Here is a 20331-nt window from a genome sequence, read left to right as displayed (position 1 = left end):
CCCCGAAATAACACGAAAATAATCAAGTACCAGAGGGGTAGCCGTGTTAGTCTGGATCTGCAAAAGCGACAACCAGTCCTGTAGCCCCTTATAGACTATGCTCCAAAACATCTGTTAGTCTGGAAGGTGCTACAGGACTACTTGTCGCTTTTGAAAATAAGCAAGCGGCGGACTACTTTGTGTGGAGGGATAAGTTGGTGAAAACAGTGGTAATATGAATGAGCGGATGAATACACGTGGTCACAGCGCTCCTCCGCTCACTCACGTGTTTATCTTTGTGTTTTAACAAACCGCGGCAACTTGTGTTGCTAGAGGTCTAATGTTGACGTTGATGACCAGCACCAACAAAAAATTGACTTTGTCACCACCACCTGAAACGCAACCCGCACCTTTTCCATTATTTTTAATGGGAAAATTGACCCCGTATAGCACGTTTTCGCATAGCACGCACATTTTCAGAAACACATCTCTAGTGTTAAATGAGGAATTACTGTATACACAGATGAGAATCCGTCCCAGCCAAGTCGGGATTGCCAGGTACAGTCCAGGGCAATCTCAGATCACATTGGCTGGATGGCAAAGATTCGAGATCCAGCCCCATCGGTTACATGGTGCCTGCAAGGAGGGACTCCAGACAACTCCTTCTCAGAGCAGAACTGCTCAGAACTTTTTGGTTAAAAGTTGCTGGGGTTCTGGATGAAAAATGAGGGTTTTGTCAGAATCGAAGGGGGTTGAAAATGTGCTAATTTCAGCAACGTCTCACTGAAAAAAGGAACAAAGCCGTGGGGTAAGTCAAAGCGGCGGATTCTGACAGAATTTTCAGAATGGAACGTTTTGCTGTGGTTGGAAAACCCTTGTAGCCAAATTCGTCATTTTAATTTATTTTTTTTCCGGTGTTCTCAGGTCAAACCCAGAACAAAATGTTTCTCTTGACCTGGGGGGAAAAAAGCTTTTCTAAACATTTTTGGTTTTGTGGGAAACCCGGAGAAAAAATGTTTCTATTTTGTTGTTGTTTTTGTAGGAAATGTCAACATTTTTGTTCTGGTTTAGAACGGGAACGTTTTGGAAACCGTGGAATACCCCGCAAAGCAAAGTCCCTGGTCCCACCCGTCTCGAGCCTGGGGAACCTGAAAGGAGCGTGTGGGCTGCAGACCCCTCTGTGTCCCTGCGGGACATCTCCTGTGTGGCCCTCCCTCGCCCGGGGCCCCGATTCGGAGCAGCGAGGGCCGTGCCGAGAGACCTCGAGAAGCAGCTCGAAGGGGTGCCCCTGTTTGTGCACCGGCATGCTGAGCAGACTCTCCATCAGCAGGATGCGCAGGAAATCCCACACTTGCTTCTTGGCAGGGTGCAGGGGGAGTGGAGCAGCCGGGGGGTCCAGGCAGCTGTTTGCTTCAATGGCAGCTGGACCGTTGAGGGGCGAAACGTCGTCACTGCCCGCCTGCGTAAAGAGAGCAGACCGTGGCACTCAGGGGCTTACTGCCTGCCTTTACAATGGCCTCTCCTGCTCACACCACTCACTCGTGCTTGGTCCCCACCACGGAGCCACGTGCTTGGAGAGCTGACACGAGGCAGCGTGAGCCCCGACTCCTGGGCTCCTGTGTCATACGGAGCACGCCAGCCCAGCAGGCAGGCGGGCGCTTCCCAGCACAGCCAGAGAGAACGAAAACAGCAGTGCAGCTGCAAGGGGCTGGGCTAGCCGCCGGGGTGCAGAGCCAGCAGGTCAGGCCGGGCCGGTGTGGGGTGGCCAGCTTCAGCAGCCACGCTGCCCGTGCACGTCTTCTCCCTGCGCTGGGAAGGGCGCCTCCACCCTGCTGGGTAACCCCCCCCATCAGCGTGTCCGTGGACAAGTCCGTCACCTCTCGGTACCTCCGATTCCTCGGCTGTCCGACGGGACGAAGGGCCATGCCCGGCAGCGTTTTGTGGTGCCTCGTACATCAGAGCGGCCAGGCTGGGTCAGACCAAAGGCCCATCCAGCCCAGTCTCCTCTCTGCCCACCGTGGCCAATGCCAGGGGCCCCCAAGGGAGTGAACAGGATCCCTCCCTGTCGCCCATTTCCGGCCCCAGACACAGAGGCCAGGACACCATCCCCGCCCATCCTGGCTAGCCACCATTCATACACGTGCCAGTCCCCCCGGGGCCTGGGCCACAGGGTGTTAAGAGGTGAGCAGGCCCACCCAGCGGCTGGGATGTCGTAGTGCAATCGATTAATCGATTAACTGCTAAGCAAAAGTGTAGAGGTTAATGCGACAGGCTTCCTGGCCCTTTAAATCGCCGCTGGAGTGCTGCACAGCGCGCTCCGTGTGGCTCTGTGGGCGGGGGGCAGGGAGCGAGCTGCACGGAGCACAGCGCGGAGGGCTGGCTTCCCCCCCCATCCTCTGGGAGCCTGGGGAAAGGGCCAGGGGAGGCGGTTGGCAATGACAATAGGTGCCAGGGAGCCCTCAGATGACAGGGGCTGCCACATGCGCGAAGCATGGTTAACCCTCTCCCTCCCAACGGGGGGGTCGGCTGGCAGCAGAGTGGGGCTGCGGAGTCCGGGAGAGGCTACGTTCCTGGTGGGCGGAGGGGGAGCAGGGAGGCCGGCAGTGCAGAGGGACGGCCCCAGCCACGTCGCCGTCAGCGGGGGCGCGCCGAGACTGCCGGCGTGAAGGTGCCAGCGGCCGGCTTGGGCTGCCGCTTACCTGGGGCGCCCCCGCGTGGAAGACGACGCTGGCCAGGGCCTGCAGGAAGTCGGAGCAGCACCACACCGGGTCCTGGGGGTAGCTGTGGTAGATCAGACACAGGAACTGCATGACGTTGCCCGGATAGGCCGCCTCCCAGGAGCCCTCTGGACCTGCGAAGGGCTGAACACGGAGAGGCCCGTCCCGTCAGGGCAGCGTTTCGCTTGCGCGGGTGCCCAGCGGAGCTCACGCAGCGCCCCTTGGTCTTCTCGCCCCTTCCCTTGGGTCTGCAGGGCCCCGGCACGCTCAGAGCTGGAGACACCCTCCATGGATGTGCCCTGCGGCCCCTGGAGCAAATCGCTCAGATCCCCGTGTCCCTCTCCTGAGCCTGAACACAGCGCGAACCGCTCAGAATGGGCACCGGCCGGGCCCAGAGGTGCCCTGGGGGGCCAGGATCCGGCCCTGGCGGGATGCACAGAGGTGCTCTCTCTGTAGCCATGACAACACGGCCAGGCCGACAGCTGGTGGCCATCAGCTCGCTGCTCACTGCTGCACTCTCCCCCCTCGGGGAGAAAACGCGTGGGCTCCCCAGCAGAGCCCCCCCCCCCCCCGCCATGCCCCAGCGGCTGCTCACTTTGTTCACCGTGGCCTTCACCATCTCCAGCAGCAGGACCGCTGCCTCTGGGCAAAGCCCGGCCTTGAGGACGCCCTCCGTAGGGTGGGTCTGCAGGAGCCACTGCAGCATGGAGTCCAGGTCTGCCTGGAAGGAGGGAGAGCCGTTCGAGGAGGAGGGCTCCTGTCAGGGGCCCGGCTGCACCCTCCCAGCGCTCAGAGCAGCCCGCAGCCTCCTACCGGTTCCCTCTCTTTCCACACCCAGCCGCGGCCGCCACAAGTCCTGGATGGTTGGGCTGCCCAGGGGGCATGTTGTCGGGCTGCCTCTCCCTGCTTGGGGATCCCAGGGAGCAAAGACGCCAGACCAACCTCATTCACGCCCCTGGCCATTGCGGGGGCTTTACCTTGACGGCTTCCGGTGGGTCACAGTGGGGGGCTCCTAGGAACAGCCCAGAGACCAGCAGGTAGATTTTGGGGAGGTGAATGTGACTGGCCAGACACGCTTTCAGCACCGTGAGCCCGAAAACCAGGTAGGGGCCATAGTCAGGCGGGGAGGGCCCGCTTTTCAAATTGCCTGGAAGCGAAGGAGGAAAACATGCTTGGACCATCTCCGTTCCCATCCTGCCTCAGGAGCGGTGGAGAGGGATGACTGATGGACCGTCCGTGCTCTGGGGCCCCAACCATCCCATCGTCTTCCCCGTCACGAGCCAGCCGTTCAAAGAACGTCTCGGACGTGAATAGAAAACCACCCGCCGTTCTCACGCGCACGGCATGACGTTCTCCCTCCACACGCGCCCGCCCCGACTAGGTGGGAGGCCTGGAAGGTGATGATGGGGCCAGATCTGACCTCCGGCACGGTCCCGACCAAACCGTCTCCTCCCCCAGGGACTCCTGGTCTGGAATCCCCGGCCTGCAGTATAATGGAGGTGGCCTCTCCCGGCCCTCGTCCCATACGCAGCTCACAGTGACGTCAATGGGAGGTTTGCTACGGGAGCGGTCAGGGAGCCCTGCCTAGTTGCTTCTGCACCAGAGTTTTCCCCGGACGCGGCTATTTGGGGAGCGAGTCTCCCCTCTGGGACGTACCCATTAGAAGATCCAGGCCCGTGGAGCTGTTTTCCACCCAGCGCCCGGCCACCACCCCCTCCTTGAATTTGCTCAGCAGCGGGGGATTGTGGAGGAAGTGCAGCAGCAGCTTAACCCCCAGCACGACGGTGCTGGGGTGCAGATGGCTTTGGGTGAACAGCAGGAACCAGTCAGGCCCCAGCGCCAGGAACGTCTCCTCTTGAGCCCTGGGAGAAACATGGCAGAAGAAGGACGCACGGTGAAGACTTGACCTACAAGCCTCCGTCACAACGGAGACTTTAGTCTCCCAATTCACTTAGGCCCTTACTCTGAAAGGTATTTAGATACCTAATTCCCGTACTTTTGAGGACGGTGCAACTGAGTTAGGCTCCTAAATCACTTAGGCTCCATTGTACCCACAATCTGGTGTTAAGGAGATTAATTATCTTATTTGTGCACAGACATCAAGCAATCTAATCTCTGCCAGGCCCAATTTTATTTATTCCCAGACAAACTACATCAAGATGGAATCGAGGTTAAGGTGAATAGCTTAGTAGTTTAGGTAAAACCCCCTTGAGGGATGCTGGAATGCTCAGGACCCAAGCATTATAAACCCAGGAAATTCAAAACTAGGATTTAAACCTGGAAGAAATCCCAACATGCTAACGCATGCAAATCCACAATGAAGACACCTTGGCAACCTTAACTCTGCCCTGTAGTGATGCAATAACTGTGGGATTAGGATTAAGACATTGTCCTATTTGTAATCTCTGTGAAATGAAACTGCTTTCGAAAGGCACATTCGATTTCTTTGCCCCTGACAGCGCTGATAAAGAATCCACAATTTCTCTGGTCTATCTTTTGGTAACCGTGAAGAAAATATTGTCTGGTTAATGGCTACCACTCTACATCTCAGATACCTCACTGGAAAAAAATCTCCCAACATGATACATTCCTCCAATCTCTTGATGGCTGACGACACTCATAAATGCTAGCCGGACGTTGAGCTCTGGTCAAACCCAGAGAGAAAGGAACTCGCAAGAGAGACACAGTCCCTCCTCCGCCCGCTCCACCCTCGAATGGCCCTACGTACTCAGAGGACAGATGAAGTTTGTCGGAACACATTACGTCTAACAGCATCTTCAGTAACTGATTTCGGAGCCAGATTGTCTTCCCAGATGTTTGGCTTAGGGCTATAAAAATCAGAAGGAAATAAAAAGTCAAGAGGAGACAAAACTCGTGTTTGCAGCACTTCGATGAACAGCCTTGTTGGTACCCAATGCAAATATCATTGGTCGTTAGCTGGGCGGAGTGGTGCAGGTGTGAATATTTGGCAGTGGCGATCCTGTCACTGTAAGCATGAGTCATTTCTGAGTTCTAGTCCCACCGCCCCATCACAGGGCATGTTTAAAACTAGACGGGACAAAATGCTGGATAATGAATCAGCTGTAAGGAACAACTCTAGACTGGGTGCAAGGGGAGGCTGGAAGAGATGACTGCAGAGGCATTTTTCCTCCTCTAAACACGTATTCTGTTGCTTGGATGTGCTGTAGCCTGTAAGATCGCCCCTGGGACCATGTACAGGATGATAAGTAGCAGGAGATCTGGGTGGCTGGGTCTCCCAGCAGTAAGTCAGACACGTGGGGTAGACATTGAAATAGTGCCTGTCTCCGTGACCAACGTAAACGCCAGAACAACGTGAATGCTACCCCAGGCCGACAGCAACAGCCACGTGCCCTTGGAATTCTGGGGGGGAACTTCCGCACCATTGTTTTCCCCCACACACGGTGCTTTCCACCAAATGGACATTTCGCTCCCTGGGGACTTGTGAAAACCGGCCCTTTGGGTGCCACAGGCAGATGAACGCTGCACCCACAAAGCAGCCAGTGAGATACCGGAGAGGGGAATGAATCACTAAGCTCCTTACCTGGTGGGGCTGTCTGCTCTGTAACCCGGGTCCCCCTGCGCTGGGATGTGTGATTCCCACGGACTCACCCACATGTGTACTAACCCAGACACCTAGGCTCAGCCGGAGGGGATAACAGGGGATTCCCAGGGGGAGAGACAAAGGGAGAGAGGCGGAGACCAGCACCAGGTTTTGGGGGAAGGGGCAGTTGCTGGCTGGAAAAACATGAAGGAAGTAGCCTTAGCTGAGGGTCTAGGGATGAGAATGGACCCCCTAATCCAAGGGGTCTGAGGCATCCTGGCCCGGACTCCTGATGCCACATCACGTCTGTGCTGTGCTGTATCGTGGAGGAGCAATAAACCCTTTCTATACTACTGTTGGCAGAGTCCCATCTTGCTGCAGACGGGGTGCAGGATCGGGGGGTACCCGACGTGCCACCACACCTGGCTTTAGAACAGACCTTCCCAGACATGGGTTTTCTCTGCCCCCCTTCTCTACTCCTGTGCTGTTCAGAACCCAGCAAAACAATTCATTTTGGGCACATGCGCCTCCAGGGTCTGCCCTTCCTGCCACCCCTCCGAGCAGAGCTCTGATTTAGAATCCGCCTTTGGGGGGTGAGAAATCGTTCTCCAAAGGGATCTCCTTACCTTCTCCTGGCGTATCGGTGATGCCATCTGGGCAAATCTGACTTTCGTCCACAGAAGAGGGCTTCAGAGTGTACACCAGGAACAATCCAATCCTGCCAGAGAAAAGGGAGCCATTTTTAGTTGGCAGCGTTGCATTGTGAGTCTCGTGATAGCTGTTGATTTTCTTACAGTCTCAGCTCCGGGAGTCATGGGATTATGTGGCAGCCTCGGCTTTCACGAACAAAGCAACGTGTCTAGCCCTTGTGGAGAAACACTCACAATTTTAAAGCCAGTGTTGGGATTTTAGGGGGCTGCCCCTCGAGTTTTGAACCACCGGGTCTGGGAGTATTGGATTGGCCGCGCTGCTCATGCCAGGATGCCAGTTTCCGGTTCCCCTCAAACGGATGAGCCTCACACACGCACCCAGCAAGGGGAGCCGTGCCAGCATCTGACTCTGGGAGCAGCGTTTCCAACAGACTAAAATGCCAAACTCCAGGAACACTCCAGACACCTCAATGCAGAATAGCAGTGCCCCGGGTTGGGGAGAGCGCGGCTCGGTGGGGTAGGCCCTGATTCTGGGAGGTGGGCAAGAATGGGGGGCAGGGGGAACAGGACAGGATGGAGGGGGCGGGATAAGACCCAGCCTCTCTCCCTGGCTTGTTTGCCTAGGGGAGAGGTGTAAGCCCCGACACCCCGACCCCTTTCCCCCACTGGCTCACCGGGCGGATGGAGGGGGGTGGGCCCAGGAGCAAATACAGGTCTTAATACAGGTCCACAGTTTTTAATGTTGCTCGGTGCCTGCTGCACTATCTGCTTTCTTGGGAGACTGGGACACGATCTGCCTTTATTTGCTTGGCCTCTCCTCCACCACGCACATTGCCAGGTCCAAACCATTACCAACACGGCAGATCTCGCATGGTGAAGGCAGAGGAGGAGGCTGCCCGGGGGACGGCGGGTCCCAGCATGCAATGCGGCATTAGACCAGAGCAATTTCATTCAACTCCAGGTGGAGGTTTGAAGCTGGCCCGGGGCATCTCGGTGGTTGTGGACAGGACCGGATGGGCCTGCCGAGTGCTGCAGTCTTGTGTTTCAAGGAGCTTGCTCTCCAAACAGCAAGCGAGGGCTGGAATCATCTTCTGCAGAAGGCCCCAGGAAAGGCCATCTCCGGAAGAGTCAGAAGGACCCATTGGACACCATCCAAGCAATGGGATCCATCAGAAATCATCCTCCAAAGGGATAGAATCCTAGAATACTAGGACTGGAAGGGACCTTGAGAGGCCATCGAGTCTAGTCCCCTGCCCTCACGGCAGGACCAAGTACTGTCTAGACCATCCCTGCTAGACATTTATCTAAGCTACTCGTAAATATCTCCAGAGATGGGGATTCCACAACCTCCCTGGGCAATTTATTCCAGAGTTTGACCACCCTGACAGTTAAGAACTTTTTCCTAATGTCCAACCTAAACCTCCCTTGCTGCAGTTTAAGCCCATTGCTTCTTGTCCTGTCCTCAGAGGGCAAGATGAACAAGTTTTCTCCCTCCTCCTCATGACACCCTTTTAGATACGTGAAAACTGCTATCATGTTCCCCTCAATCTTCTCTTTTCTAAACTAAACAAACCCAATTCTTTCAGCCTTCCCTCATAGGTCATGTTCTCTGGACCTTGCATCATTCTTGTTGCTCTTCTCTGGACCCTCTCCAATTTCTCCACATCTCTCTTGAAATGCCATTCCCAGAACTGGACACAATCCTCCAACTGAGGCCTAACCAGTGCAGAGTAGAGCGGAAGAATGACTCCTCGTGTCTTGCTCACAACACTCCTGTTAATGCAGCCCAGAATCATGTTGGCTTTTTTTGCCACAGCATCACACTGCTGACTCACATTCAGCTTGTGGTCCACTATAACCCCTAGATACCTTTCTGCCCGATTGCTTCCTAGACAGTCGCTTCCCATTCTGTATGTGTGAAACTGATTGTTCCTTCCTAAGTGGAGCACTTTGCATTTGTCTTTATTAAACTTCATCCTGTTCACCTCAGACCATTTCTCCAATTTGTCCAGATCATTTTTAATTAGGACTCTATCCTCCAGAGCAGTTGCAACCCCTCCCAGCTTGGTATCATCTGCAAATTTAATAGAAGGATCTCCTTACCTTCTCCTGGCCTGGCCTGGGAGCAGGCTATGGTAACCTTATCTACCTTGAGTAGCTCCTTAGGACTGCAGTCATCCCACTGGGGTTATCGGTGTTTTCATTCTACAGGCTGCGACTTAGGCGGGGGGATTTCCACTCACAGGAACAGGACAATTAAATTCTGAACTGGCTGTCGGGGGAGTTTCCCTCCTATGATTTTTCTGGCAGGAATCTATAGGTGTCTTTGCCCAGCACACTAAGGCCATGTCGAGACTACATTCTATTTTCGAAAGAGGCTATGCAAATTCTCCGGGAATTTGCATGTCTTCTTCCTATCTCATGTTCGAAAGAGGATCTTTTTAAAGTGAAAGTAGTCTGGATGCAGGGTTTTTTTGGAAAAATTACCACTTTTTTTTGAAAAGGGGTTTTTTTCCTGAAAAAAAACCCTGCATCTAGACTACTTTCACTTTCGAAAGCTCCTCTTTCAAAAGTGAGATCGGAAGAAGACATGCCAATTCCCACGGACTCTGCATATCCTCTTTCGAAAACAGAACATAGTGTAGACGTACCCTCAGCAAGGATGGAAGGGGTAGGACCCCTGTGCTTGTCGAGGGATTGCTCAGTTGAAAGCTGAGAAAATACTGCAGGGCGGGGGTTACCTGAGAACGTCTCTGGTGTTGAAGTAGCCCTGCAGCTGGTGGGAGAAGATGGTACAGATCACGGTGACTCGCGAGCGGCTGATCTCCGTGTCGTTGAAGAGGAAAACCAGCTTGGGCACCATTTGCATCTGGTAGGCGACTTTGGCGTTCTGACATCTGTCTCTACATCAAAGCAAGAGGGAGGTTAAAAGCCTTTCCTGGAAAGAGCCAATTCTGGAGAGTTTCTGCTAAAAGCGTTCTCGGGCTGCACTCACTTTTTGGACCGCTGACTTCTGATGTTGCCTTGGCAACTGGTCAAAACACTGTCAGACAAATTGAATATGTGTCGGGGATGGGGACCTGAAGCCTTCTTGATGTTTCCTTTCCCCCCCATCGCCCCCCGCCCCTTTCCCTGGAAGCTACTGCCTTTCAGCAACTCCCAAGAAAACAAAGTTATTGACTTTTAGAGCCATGAACTGGTGGAAATAAATGCTGTTCTTGTAAAATTCAGCAAGAGACACCAGATGGGATCATGTGGGGCTTTTCAGTGCCAAGAGAAAGAAAGCTATAGGTCTCACTTAGGCAGTCTGCTTGTCTCGCCCTCTGTCCCCAAACAGATATACCTCTCTCGCATTGCTGATTGGGGAATTATTCTTTTTTCTGGGCAAATTTGGATGGTAGGAGGTTGTTAAAAAAATCTGAGAAGTCTTTGGTCTAAATTTCAGCTTAAAACTCAAAATCTTTCATCAACAAGGTGTTTTTTTGGAAGGAAGGTGAGAAATTTCACAAACGTAAATGTTCAGACCCAAAGTTTACTCGGCAAAGGTTTTTGCAACCAGCTTCATTATCATGAATAAACAGGCATCTGGTTCCCATTGAAACAAAAGACAGGACTATGCAGCACTTTAAAGACTAACAAGATGGTTTATTAGATGATGAGCTTTCGTGGGCCAGACCCACTTCCTCAGATCAAATTGTGGAAGAAAATTGGCATGACCATATATACCGAAGGGATACAATAAAAAAAAGTAAACACACATAAAACTGACAAATCGGATTTTAGAACAGAGGAGGGGGTGTGAGGGAGAAGTTAGTGTCTATGGGTATGTCTACATTACAAAGTTAATTCAAACTAACAGACGTTAGTTCGAATTAACTTTGATAAGCGCTACACATGCGAACTGCTAGTTCGAACTTAATTCGAACTAGCGGAGCACTTAATTCGAACAAGGTAAACCTCATTCTACGAGGACTAACGCCTAGTTCGAATTAACTAGTTTGAATTAAGGGCTGTGTAGCCACTTAATTTGAACTAGTGGGAGGCTAGCCCTCCCCAGCTTTCCCTGGTGGCCACTCTGGGCACCAACGGGGAAACTCTTCTGCCCCCCTCCTGGCCCCGGAGCCCTTAAAGGGGCACGGGCTGGCTACGGTGCCCGTGCCAGGTGCAAGCCTGCCAGCACCCAGCCAGCAGACCCTGCACCTGGCACGGCTCGAGCCAGCCACCCGCTGCCACCCAGCCCTCCACCTCTTCCCGGGACCAGGCTGGCGGCTCCCGGGAGCCTGCCCAGGTCCGCAAGAGGCGAGCGCCCGCCTGGTCTAGTGCGGACATCGTGGACCTCATCCACGACCTCCACACTAGGCACAGGAAAGTGGCCGTCTAGGGCAGGATAGCTGCCAGCCTGGCCACCCCGGAGCAGGTTTGCATGAAAAGCAAGGTGGTCCACTGAGACCCCCGACCCTGAGCCCTGAGCTTAGAATGGCCTTACTGGGTCAGACCAAAGGTCCATCTAGCTCAGTAGCCCATCTGCCGACAGCGGCCAACACTAGGTACCCTGGAGGGGATGGACCGAAGACAATGACCAAGCCATTTGTCTCATGCCATCCATCTCCAGTCTTCCACAAACAGAGGCCAGGGACACCATTTCTACCCCCTGGCTAATAGCACTCTATGGACCCAACCTCCATGACTTTATCTCACTTCTCTTTAAACTCTGTTCTAGTTCTAGCCTTCACAGCCTCCTGCAGCAAGGAGTTCCACAGGTTGATTATTTGCTTTGTGAAGAAGAACTTTCTGTTGTTAGTTTGAAGCCTGCTACCCATTCATTTCATTTGGTGTCCTTTAGTCCTTATATTATGGGAACTAATGAAGAACTTTTCTTTATGCACTCTCTCCACACCACTCATGCTTTTATAGACCTCTATCATATCCCCCCCTCAGTCTCCTCTTTTCTAAGCTGAAAAGTCCCAGTCTCTTTAGCCTCTCTTCATATGGGACCTGTTCCAAACCCCTGATCATTTTAGTTGCCCTCCCCTCTCCCACCCTCTCTCTTCCCCTCTCCCAGATCCTTTTCCCAGTCTCCCCGAGTTTTGTTCAATAAAGAGAGTCTCCTTAGGCAGGGGGACTGACGACACCCTTTCTTTCTCTAACTATGGTAGGTCAGGTATTCTGCTGGTGTAACCTTGCTGAAGTTAATGCAATGTCCTCAGACAGGAATTTGCTCCAATGATTCTGTGACGCGGCCAGCAAGCCAGTAAATGAAAGCTTGGATTTTCACAGGGCCCTAGAAGAGTGAACTGTCTGGCATCTTCCATGGAATTTCAATGCGATCTGGGTACCTAACTCCTTCGCAGACCTTCAAAAAAAATCCCCCCCTAATCTTATTAGCTCCTCCTGTCTCTGCCACCGAAACCCACTGGGTACCTCGAGGGCTGCAGGATCTCCACCAGATGTGAGAAGAGGGTGAGGTCCAGATTTTCCGGTGCATTTGACCAAAGCTGAAAGACAAATGAAACCAAAGATTTCATGGCTTCTTGGGGTCAGCTAATGCAACCACCACCGGGCGGATTTAAACCTAGGATCTCTGGAACGGAGTATAGGAGCCTCTCCCCTCTGAGCTAAAAGCCAGCTGGCTCCTAGCCCATGCTGTAGAAATCTCTTGGTCTTATCCGCTGCTGTGGTTTAAGTGTCACTTCATAGGTCAGTGAACCACACTAGGGCTATGTCTACACTCGCGGCTTCTTGCGCAAGTAATATGCAAATGAGGCTAAGCGTGGAATATTGCTGAGCCTCATTTGCATATCGAATGAGCCACCATTTTTTCAGAAGAGGCTCTTGCGCAAGAAGGAGTGTCTACACGGCCCCTTCTTGCACAGGAAAAACCCTCGTGCGCAATGCCGTTCTTCCTGAAAAGTAATAGGTGTAACGGCGTTGCGCACGAGGGTTTTTTCTTGCGCAAGAAGGGGCCGTGTAGATGCTCCTTCTGGCGCAAGAGCCTCTTCTGAAAAAATGGTGGCTCATTCGATATGCAAATGAGGCTCAGCGATATTCCACGCTTAGCCTCATTTGCATATTCCTCGCGCAAGAAGCCGCGAGAGTAGACATAGCCTTTGTGTGTGGGTAACACTAGTTTTTCTCTAGTAAGTCAGGCCTCTTACCGCAGCACACAACCTTCTGCCGAGATCTCAAAGCTCTTTACACGTGAGGTCTCACAGCACCCGCATGAAGGACAGAGCATGTTTGTTACTGATGGGGAAACTGAGGCAGGGTGCTATTTGCCTACACTGAGTAAGTGGCAGACGAGAACAGAAACCAGGAACCCTTGTTCCTTGCTCTTACCAACGGACGTCCCCACTAAATCTATTTGATTTAAATACCATCCAAAAAACATGCAACAGACACCATCTAGTAGGGGCCAGAAATGCCTGGAGGAAATGTGGACTAGTGGACAGCACACTGGCCTGGGACTGCAGGGAAATGGATTCTGTCTCTCATTGGGCTGCTGTATGAAGCTGGGCAATTCTTGGTGCCTCAGTTTCCCACCCGTAACACAGAGACAATTCTTTCCTTTGTAAAGTGCCAATCTGAGCTTTCTTCAGTTCCTGGAACGATCAGGGAACGTGGACAGCTGAAGATGGACGTGGACAGCTGCACCCAAAGGACAAGCAATTAATCCCCAGCCCATCTCCGGATACAAACATACTCTTCTGGATCTGCTGCCTGGAGCGAGAAACAAAAAGAACTTCCCCTCCTGGTAGGAATCTGGAGACAGATCCAAACTGCACCTAAATCCAGACAGCTAATGATGGAATCTCCATCACTGAAGATTTTTAAGAGGTTTATTATCTATCAGGCATGGTCTAGATGGTGCTTGATCCTGTCATGAGGGCAGGGGACCGGACTTGAGGATCTCTTGAGGTTCCTTCCCTTTCTAGGAGTCTGTGATTCAAACACCCTGTGTCCGGAAGGTACCTATAGGCAGACTTTTAGCTCAGACCCACATTGGAGACGTTCTTGCCTTCTTAGCACATACACCAGCTCAGAAGATGCTGCCCCAGAACTAAGTTTACACTCTAGCGCCTCCTCTACTACAGCCAAGGGAACATGCACGGTGCTAGCAGCTTTACCTCAAAGTTACAGAGGACGGATCGGAAGGCATCGTAGTTCTTTATCGTCGAGGACTCGACACCCAGCTCTGCCGTGCCTGCTACCGAAAGCACCAGCTGTAAAATCCTGTTGTTTAACAGTTTTGTCTTCCTCTTTAGGAGGTACGCCAGGACCTGAAAAGAGTTATTGAATGGTCATTGAGCCCCAGGAATCAGGACCGGCTGGGAAGCGTGGTCTGAACTCATCAGCTGGCTCGTTCTCAATGAATAATTCAGACGGTGCTAAGAGTCACTCAAACACCATGTTCCCAGATCCAGGGGTGCTGTGTACGGGGGGACTAATTATTTAGTGAGCTCTCTTCAGCCGAGAGGACACGGATCATGTCACTCCCCCAACGTGGCTCCCAGCTGCAACTGCAGACATGTGTCCGATTTCCACCTATTTCCAGTCTAAAATACGGACACTCCAAAGCCAGGCCCCTGCGTCCATTCACAACTCCAGACCCAACCCTCCGTTTCAAGGCTGCGCAGTATGGAAAGCTGAGTTTGGGGCAGGCAGAGTGACGCTTTTTGAGCCGCAGACTGGAGTTTTGTCTCTGCTCAGCTCCTAGCAGACAATAGACCTCCCCCCGCCACACACACACCCCATGATCGCTCACCACCCCATCACTGGCAGGATCAGCAGAGAGAGGTTGAGGGTCAGACAGCCCATGCGGTTGGCACGTTTTCCCGATGTGGGATGGGGAGTTTGCACTGCTGCCTCCTACGTGTTACCTGCTCTGTGGCTAGGGCTTTCACACAACGGCCAGTGTGCCTCTATGCAGGGCTGGGGAACCTTTTGTGGGTCCGGGGTCACTGACCCACAGAAAAATCAGTTGGGGGGACACACAAGAGAAGCAAGAAAAACCAACACCAGACCCCCCCCCGACGGCACCCGAGTGAGAAGGAGAAACGCTCCCCACATTCTCCTCGCACACCAGAACTTTCAGGCACCCAGGCTGGTAGATTTTGCAGGCTCCAGCTTCGTGGGTAAGGTGGCGAGGGGGGGCGGGGCTGGTGCACCAGCACGGCCTCCCCAGTGCTGGGGGAGCCCCGAGTATTGGGGGCTGGATCCAGGCAAGCCGGGGGCCACATCCAGCCCCGGGGCCTTAGGTTCCCCACCCTACTTTGCTGTAACAAGTAAGTGAAGACACTGGGAAGAGAGAGTCTGGCAGGCTGTTCTGCCTGGCAGCTTTCACCATCGGCTGCGGAGCTGTGACCGAGACGTGGAGCGCAGGATAAAGGGCTGCAGCGAACAGCACCCGGGCCAAGCGGGGCTCACGCTCACCTGGTACCCTCCCATGTGGCTCATCAGCGTCTCACTCATGGGGCTGCGGTTGAGGACGGAGTTGAGGACTTTGGCGGCGGCGTACATGGCGTGGTCGTCCTGCGCCATGGCGACGAGGCCCAGCAGAATGGTGGGTCCCCCAATAAAGTTCAGGCTGTTCGCTGCAGGGCAGGACTGGAACACGCGCACCCCTGGGGGGGAGACCAACCATTACCGCTCCACCCCCGGCACGGAGCCAGCCGAGAGCCGAACGTTTATGGGCAGGGATGCTCCGCGTCACGCTGGAGCGCTGTGTAGGGGAGAGCTTGCACCGGGAGCGCGGGCTGCTGTGAAGCGCTGAACTTGGCTGCTTCGGAAAGGAGGGGAGGGGGACTTTGCTGAAACAGCCCCACTCAGCAAGAGAGGGGTCTGAGCAGCGGCGCCGGAGCCAGGAGCAGCACTCCGGAGCCGGCCAGTCTGCAGTGCTGTCCCGGCCGGGGGACTAGCGGTGTCCAAGCTTTTGTTCTCATGACCCAGTGAAAGAAAAGGGTTGATGCTGCGACCGAATAACGTGACTGGAGTGTGGGCTCCGGGGTGGGGTTTTAGAGGGGTCCGGCTTTGGCGGGGCAGAGTTGGGGCAGGAGGGGCCTATCTCCAGCAGTGCAGTGGGGGGGGAGGGGGTTAAGGCAGCTTCCTGCCTCTCCTGGCACCACAGACCAGGCTGCACCCCAGAAGGAGCCAGCAGCAGGCTCCCAGCCAGTGGGAGTGCGGAGCTAGTGCACAGGGCAGGGGCACTCCTATGCATCCCCCTCACCCCTCCCCACCTAGGAGCTGGGCCTGCTGGCGGCTGCTTCTGGGGTGCAGCACGGTCTGTGGTGCTAGGACAGGCAGGGAGCTGCCTTAGCCCCCCCCCATTGCTCACCTGATCCCCCTGCAGCAATGAGCCCCAGCACCCAGACATTCCACCCCCCAGGGCTGGGTCACGCCCCATCATCTGAACCCCCCTGCTCTAGTGTAAGGGTAGGGACCAGCCATGAAGCCAAACTCTAGATTGGAACCTCCCCAAAGTTCAGGGTTATTTGGCAGCAGGGCTTTGGTTTGGCTCATCTCTATGCAAACCTACAGCACGTCCACAAACAAAAAAGCAGAAGCCATCCCCCAGAAGAGAAATGAAACTGCTGGAGGAAAAGGTAGAAATGCCATTTCGGAAAAACAGCTCTTGCTCAAGAGGGGTTTTTGCGCAAGAAAGAGCCAGCGAGGCGGCTCCTTTTCGCACAAAAGCCTCTTGCGCCAAAAGTGGCTGCTCATTAATTATGCAAATGAGGCTCGGCAACATTCCACGCTTAGCCTCATTTGCCTATTTCTTGCGCAAAACCAGCGCAGTGTCGACATAGCCTGGAAGTCCTATGTACACATTGTAGGGCAGAACAGAGCAATATTGGAAGAGCCGGTCCGACTAGCCGCAACTCTCATGCTCTTACTTTTCCATTCCCCAATTTCTACTTACCAAACTGGCCCACAGCCACCGCGCCAATGGTGCGTAAGGGCCCCGCGAGGTGTCCGGCAATATTGCGAGCCAGGAAAACTGGTGTTGAGCTGTCACGGGAAATGATCCCCATCTGGAAAGGAAAAATTGCCAGCGGTGAAGTTGGGTCGGCGGAAGCAAGGAATTGGGGATTGTATGTGGGGTTATTTTAGCACTTTTGGACTAAGCTAGAACATTGCACAGATAAACTGTTTTACAAAAGCAGAATCAAAGTCAGAACGGCTCATGCATCCCTCCAGCTCCACCACACATGGCCCGGACTGTGTCTATCATGGGTACCGCACTGGCAGGGACGACTAGCTCAGAGACTTTGCTGGTGGATGTTGAGTTGAGGTATTTGTAAGCCGGGGGGGAGGGGGGAGGTTATAGACATTCCCACTAGGGATGTGAATGGTTAACCAGTGTTAACCGGTAGCCTAGCTGGACTGGAGCAGCCAACAAAGACTTTCTTAAAGGGGACATACTTATTTGGACTAGTTGGTTTAATTGGATTGGTGCCACAGTCCATCTACCCAGCCAGCTTTAGGCATGAATAACCTAGTTTTTGTCATTTCAAAGCAGGATTTTAACAAGCTCTGTCAGAGAGCTCTATGGCTTGTCTCTTGCTCTCCAGCTAACACCAAAGCGTGGCTAAGATGGAGCTCAGGTCAAGAGCACACGCCAGTAACCGAAGGGTAAAAACTGTTGGAAATCAGAGCTAAGGCGCCCAAACATCCATATCGAGCGCAACGGGGACCTGTACAAAGATCCAGAGCAGCTCCCTCGGGACTGAAGAAGCCTGCCAGGAGCAAACTCTGGAAGTGGAAGGAGGAATCGATGTTTTGAGCCTGGAATGGGCAGATCTTTCAGGGAAGGACCCTAGAAACCTGGATGTGGGAGGCTAAGGAAAGTCTGCAAGGCTACTGCCTGTAGACACTGGGCTGAGGATGAGGGAAATCCCGGAGAAGGGATTTTAACATCCGTAGCACGAATAGACCTGAACGGATTTTTTTCAGCCAACAGAAATTTGGCCAAAGCCACGTTTTTCGGGGCTTCAAAACTTACTTAGGCACAATCATTTCAGCTGCAAAAAATCTCAACGTGTTGTTGTCCAGTTTTAACCAAGCCATTCTGACTTTCATTTCCTCCGGATAGCTTTAACTCAAAGCATTTGATCGAGAAAACATCCTTTTAAATTGTCAACAATTATTTGAAAACTCTGTTTCGAGTCGACGTTTAAAGCATTTCATTTGGCCTGACTACCGTTTTTATTTTTGCCTTTGGTTTTTCGTTTCATACAGAACAGGAAACAATTCCATTTCCATTGGAAACAGAGCTGGGGGTGTTTATTATTATTTTTCGGTTTGACCATCAAACCAAAAATCAATTGTTCTCTCAGCTCTAGTTGTCAATTGCATAGCAACTTAAACATATGGTGTTTGAGAAAACAAATTCCCTCCTGTAACATAAATTGATTTGAATCTCCGCTCACCTCCTTCGGTGCAAAATTGGAGTAACTCCCCAGAAGTGAAGAGATTTGTATTAGTGTGATCTGGGCGTACATGAAAGGAGACTCAGACCCCGGAGTTGAGCAAAAGCACCAGAGAAAGGATGTTATAGCGAAAGCAGGGACTTTGCTCCAAGAAGAGCTGAATGCAAGGAAGAAAGCTTGTGACCTCTTTGGCGATATGCCGACCGTCCACTTCATTATAGCCGCTCTTTATGGCTTGGACGGTGGTGGTAATGGAGCATGTGGCGTTGATCCCAAACGAAATTCTCTCCTCTGCAACCAACGGTGTGGGCTGCAGCGCTTTGGAGTGGCCATTAGCTAAAACGAAACAGACTTGTAAATCCTTGAGCCATTTCACCTGCTCAGCGCATGAGGACCAAACAGGAGGTGGACGAACAGTGAGGGAGAAGGGGGTGTTTAGAAAGGGCTCGGCCTCGACAGAACCAGAACTGGGCCCTCATCTTTGCAGCCCAGAAGTTGGCGCTTGCCAGCATGTGCCCCAATAGGAGACGGAATCGGTCTGTCCCCACTGGAACCTGTTCTTTGCAGATCCTACAGCCAGCATCTCCATAAGGCCAAGAGTTCGCAGCACGATGCGCATGTCATTAAGGAGGGATCTGTCACTCATTCGTGTAGGGTAAATTCTTGCTTCTCTACATGGTCCAAGAGACTGGACTACGGGACCACCTCATGGAGGACCTTCCACTCCCCCCCGCTGAGAGCTGCGGAATGGTTTACCCCATCACACTTATACCCTGTTCTCCAAGGTACGTCTACACAGCACCCTAAACTTGAAAGAAGATACACAATTTGTGCTAAGCAAATTGCACGTCTTATTTCGATTGTATCTCGAAATAACTAATTTTGAAATCTGGCACATCTACACAGCACCAAATTTTGAAATAACGCGCTATTTTGAGACATCCCTTAACCCTCGTGGAATGAGGGTTACAGGGATGCCAAAATAATGTGTCCATTATTTCGAAAAATACCAGCGGTATCCCGAAATAGCCCTGCCGTCTAGACATACTCCAAGTGATTCCCAAGCGTTGTGCTGGGAAACTGAGTCATGTCAGTGGATCTGACTACACATCCCTAGCTTCCCAACGGTCTCCCCTCTTGGGCTACGTCGAGATTGCAGGCTTCTTTCGGAAGAAGCTTTTTTTGGAAGAGATCTTCTGAAAAACTTCTTCTGAAAGAGAGCGACCCCACTGCAAAACTGCATTGAAAAAGCCATCTGCTTTTTTGAAAGGGAGCATCCACACTGAATGGACGCTCTCTTGCATGTCAGCTGTGATTGCTGTGGACGGAATGGCCACCAGGGCACCTGTGCGTTTTCCTCTTCTTCCGAAAGAACTCCCTCTTCCCCGTCCACACGCCTTTTCCCGAAAGAGCTCTTTCGCAAAAAGGCTTCTTCCTCGTAGATTAAGGATTACTAACGCCAGAAAAACCCCTCTGTGCTTTCGATTTTCTTGCGGAAGAACACGATTGCAGTGCGGACGTTCCTCAAATTTTGTCGGAAAAACACCTGTTTTTCCTACCAAACTCTGCAGTGTAGTCATACCCTTGGAGAGAGGAGGCGGTGCATCAAAAGACCATGATGCATTATGGGAAATGAAGGCTGGCTGGAGATCCCTCTGCCATAGAGGAGAATGGGAGCATGAAGCTCTCAAACAACTCCCATAAGGCACTGCTGCAGAATCAAACTATTCTGGCTTTTGGCTGAAATAGTTTGATTTTCAGGCATTTTTAACCCCCCCTAAAAATCAGAAGTTTTCCACAGAAAACACCTTTTACATGGGGGGGAAAAGTGTGTCATAAAAAAAATCAATTTTCCAATGAAAAAACGTTTTGGTGGAAAGTTTCACCCCGCCCTTGTCCTTTGCTTTGGGCTGCAACTTCAGCAGATGGGTTTGTTCTGCTGTTTCCAAGTGGGAGAAGACTTCCCCCGCCTGCTAACTTCCTAATGCCGACGTGCA

General features: G+C 52.7%; 1 protein-coding gene across 4 annotated transcripts in view; it reads right to left on the bottom strand.

The window, feature by feature from the left end:
* Nucleotides 1–20331, bottom strand: part of WDFY4 (WDFY family member 4) — a 187578-nt gene that overhangs the window by 91216 nt on the left and 76031 nt on the right. For 3 of the 4 annotated variants that reach the window (XM_075934641.2, XM_075934642.2, XM_075934640.2), the window contains 13 exons: nt 18519–18670; nt 16825–16936; nt 15339–15529; nt 14033–14185; nt 12331–12403; nt 9650–9815; nt 6885–6976; nt 5425–5524; nt 4353–4558; nt 3674–3843; nt 3292–3417; nt 2679–2840; nt 1241–1438 (listed from right to left, as the gene is read on the bottom strand). In XM_075934641.2, coding sequence (XP_075790756.2) covers nt 1241–1438; nt 2679–2840; nt 3292–3417; nt 3674–3843; nt 4353–4558; nt 5425–5524; nt 6885–6976; nt 9650–9815; nt 12331–12403; nt 14033–14185; nt 15339–15529; nt 16825–16936; nt 18519–18670 — 1901 coding nt within the window. Of the gene's footprint in view, nt 1–1240; nt 1439–2678; nt 2841–3291; nt 3418–3673; nt 3844–4352; nt 4559–5424; nt 5525–6884; nt 6977–9649; nt 9816–12329; nt 12404–14032; nt 14186–15338; nt 15530–16824; nt 16937–18518; nt 18671–20331 lie in introns of all 4 variants that reach the window. The other variant, XM_089780037.1, reaches the window with a different exon arrangement.

This window comes from Pelodiscus sinensis, chromosome 8 (genome assembly GCF_052426305.1).
Source record: "Pelodiscus sinensis isolate ZL-2025 chromosome 8, ASM5242630v1, whole genome shotgun sequence".
In the NCBI taxonomy this organism is placed as follows: domain Eukaryota; kingdom Metazoa; phylum Chordata; order Testudines; family Trionychidae; genus Pelodiscus; species Pelodiscus sinensis.
This window is presented reverse-complemented; position numbering and strand designations above follow the sequence as displayed.